Source organism: Phaethon lepturus, unplaced genomic scaffold (genome assembly GCF_000687285.1).
Source record: "Phaethon lepturus isolate BGI_N335 unplaced genomic scaffold, ASM68728v1 scaffold44424, whole genome shotgun sequence".
NCBI lineage: Eukaryota > Metazoa > Chordata > Aves > Phaethontiformes > Phaethontidae > Phaethon > Phaethon lepturus.
Window position 1 is genome coordinate 3558 of NW_010536370.1, and position 3631 is coordinate 7188.

Consider the following 3631-nt stretch of genomic DNA (forward strand, 5'->3'; position numbering starts at 1 on the left):
AAAGCCGGTCGTCTTAGTTCCTTCTTTCAGTGCATCCCAGTGTGACAAAGACCATGCAGGGACCGAAACTCCTCCACTCCTCAGGCCCAGGGGAAGAGGGGACTAGAATCCCAAAACCTGCTGGTTCATACCCACTAGGAAACATAAAAAAGAAATGCTACAAATCTTGCTCGATTTGATTTGCTGAGGCCCGAGTGCTTGGAGGGTTTTGTGCCAGGCCCCTGTGTGGGAGGAACTGAGCTTTAAGGCTACACCTCGGATCCCAGTCTCTTCTTAATGGGGATTTTCATAGAATCGAGTTTATTTGAAATCTTCTAATAACATGGTGGCTCAGTGCACACTGCTGGGAAAATAAACGTGGGGGGTGCGTGAGCTGCGTGGGGAAGCGGCTGTACTGCTCCAGGGAGTCTGGGCTCTCTGGATGCTCTGCTCTGCCTCCGCGCCCAGGCACGGGCGAGCTGCACTGCACGGGGCGACAGACCCTGCTTCTAGGGGCACGTAACTCCTGTCCTGGGCAACGTGACTGGCACGTAGAAGAGCTTAAGCCCTGGAGAAGGGAGGCAGCACGTACTTGGCACTGCGTTTCATACGAGCATGGGTGTCTTGTTTTTTTCAGATCATAGGCTACCGCCCTGGTGCTGGGGTCCCCGTGAGCGTGGACTGCAAAGTGCAGGTACTGCTTTCATTTGTGCTCGGCAGCGTGGTGCGTAGAAGGCCAAATGTCTCCCTCTGGTAGACCCCACCTGTATCTGTCCTCACTTGAGCCCCAAACACTCACAGGACCCAGCACTGCTGATGCCTCTGGGCGCAAGCGGGGGCCGGTCTGCTGAGAATGATGGAGGCCACCAGTCTTCTGCTTCCCACTCTGGCCCTCGCCCTCTGAGCACTGATGGCTCCTGCCAGCCTCACCGGCCGCGCTCTGCTCAGGCCCCGAGGGCAGGGCTGGGTGCTGGGGTGCCAGCTAGAGCTGGGAGCTGCGGGGGAAGCAGCAGAAGCTGCTCACATCCATCCCCACCCTCTCCACAGGACCCTCGGTCCAGGGGAGCACCCTGCAAGCCAACAGCCGGAGGGTGAAGGAAGGGCCCCCACTGCCCAGGCAGCAGCTGGGTCATACCCTTAGAGAGCGATAAAGCAGCAGGCCAGTGCGGGGAGGGACCGACAGGCAGCAAATTCCGTAACCCTCGCCTGTGCCTTCACAGCACCGTTGCGCTCTGGCCCGCTGCAGCAGCGGCTGGCTCTCGCCGCAAACGCACTGCGTGCAGGCAGGCAGGTGCAGCTGAGCCCTGACGTGGATTTGCGAGAGGTCTGTACGAAAGCTCCTTCGCCGTTCTCTGAAGAGAGCTATATTTTGTGTCACACGTGTTACGTGTGTACCTTTATTTTTTTTTTGCCAATCACAGAAAGGCAATGAGAGCGATCTCAGGTCGGTGGACTTCTACCCTGGAAACGGGACATTTGATCTCATGTATTATCCCTACTATGGCAAGATCACTCACGTAAGTAAGGACCCCGGCATCTTTGGCATGTCTCCTTGAGAAGGAGCTGCTGCAGAGGGTACAGATGTGCTTTCTGGCTATTTTGGGCAGATGCAGGCAGGAGGGAGGCCACGGGCACTGGGATTATAGCACTCTATTTCTGTCTCTAACAAACTGCAGGAAATCCTTGGGGACTCCGGTTCCCCCTTGCCAGTGATGGAAATGATTAAATTTATCTGGAGACTAAGACTGGCTTTGCTAACTCCCAGAGAAGGTCTCAACACCGGCGTTTTCCCAGGGCGTTAGGGAAGTCAGGGGTTGGGTGACACAAGGGAAGAAGGCTGGGGCTTCTGCCAAAGCTCTGACAAAACCACTTCAGGGTGGCTCAGAACAGAGCAGACCAACATTGGTGGCTATTTCTGAACACGCTGGCCAGCGCTGCTTTGTCTGTGCTGGGCTGTACGGTGTTAGGAGGTAACACACCTTCACAACAGAAGCTGAAATGGAAGAGGCGGCAGGCACTAGACTCCTATTGCCAATACTGCCGCTGGCTGAGGATGAGTAACAGCCCCAGGCGCTGGGTCTACGTGTCCTTCGAGCACACAGGTCCGAGGAACACCACCGACTTCTTAGTACACGTCATAGGTTGGTTTTTAGAACCGCAGAAAGTATTTGGGAGTCCCATTATCCGGTGCTACTTGTCCTGGCCTGGCTAATCAATCCAAGGGGCACGGTGCAGTGCAAAACTCTGACGTGATCCCGTCCCTCTGAGGCACAGGCAGGCTCAGCTTCAGCATCCCAGGGACCATGATGGACATCAGGCAAACGCACTCAGACGCCTGGTAACCGTGAACCCATCGCTAATGATTTTTACTGGACAGGAAAGCACTGCCTGCTTTTCTGCTCCTTCAAAAATTACACTTCAATGTCCCTTCTTTTCAGGTCAACTATACATCCCCACTGGTGGCTATGCACTTCACAGACGTGAAGAAGAATTATTTGGTCCCTATTCAGTGCAGCCTGAATGGGAAAGGTATTATCAACGATCTTAACAGTGACCGCTTCCTGGGCCGAATCATCTTCACACTCAGCATTGGAAAGTAGCCACTGCAAACACTGGCCACTTGGGTTAAGTCAATCAGAGGCTTTTTCCTTTTTAAAGCATAAAGCCAGCATTTTTTTTCTGCTAGGAAAAAACAGGCACATGGAGATTTTTGTTAATTTATTTTTGTTCATAGTTAGAAAACAAATGAGATATAATGGAGTGTGGAACTACATTTTTCATAATCTGATGTAAATCATTATTAGTAAAAATTAAAACTTATCTCCTGGGCAGAGAGCCTGCAAAAGCATCTCAGTTTTGATTAAAAAAACCCCTCTGGTATCTGAACACTATTTTCTTAAGGTCTTTTACAAGCGACCCCTGTGGAATGCATTTTTCCTGGCTTTAAAATTTAATCTTTACCATAGTTTTATGTGCATTTCTCAGGCAAAAGCTAACAAGAGTGTAGTTTATTAGCACTATTCTTGTCAAAATAATAACAAAAATTCTCAACTATGCCTGCAATGACACAGTTAAAAAGTGAAAATGGCAGATCTCAAAATGCCTCCTAGGATCTTCAGCACCAGGAGCATCTCGACTGCAGCTCATTCAGCACACCCAAGGTGTTGGAGCAAAGGCCACATAGAAAATCATTTGCCCTTGAACCTTTGCAGCTGTTCCTTTCTGAAGTGGGAAGATGAATGCATTTCTCTCTCCTCCTCACGCCAGTACTTCTCTCTGCCCCAGGCATCCTCATCAAGTCTATGAGGCAGGTTGGAGGGCAAGGACCTCGTCGCTCCCTGTCACGGCTGGGAGGCTGACGGCTCCTTCCCCTCTTCATGCACGGAAGTGCCAGTGAAATGTGTTAGACCCCCCCAAATATTTCAGGCCCGTTCTTCCCTGTTCCAGAGAGGTCACAGCTAGAATGCTACACAAAACCAGAGGGAAAAGCTTATTTGTTTCATTGTTAAAGGGGTCAGCACTGGTATTAGTGAAATCATCAATTTCTCGTCCTGAAAGACCGATGAAGCATACCCGCCCTCGCCAGAGCAGAGTGCTGCTAACCTGCAACCTCTGCTGCCCGGGCCCGTACGGCCTTCGTACGGAATGGAGA

General features: G+C 51.5%; 1 protein-coding gene across 1 annotated transcript in view; it reads left to right on the top strand.

The window, feature by feature from the left end:
- The window catches only part of ATP1B4 (ATPase, Na+/K+ transporting, beta 4 polypeptide), a 4632-nt gene extending 2053 nt beyond the window's left edge, over positions 1-2579 (top strand). The window contains exons 5-7 of the mRNA XM_010286138.1: positions 594-673; positions 1401-1496; positions 2418-2579. Coding sequence (XP_010284440.1) covers positions 594-673; positions 1401-1496; positions 2418-2579 — 338 coding nt within the window. The remainder of the gene's footprint in view (positions 1-593; positions 674-1400; positions 1497-2417) is intronic.
- The last annotated feature ends 1052 nt before the right edge of the window (positions 2580-3631 follow it).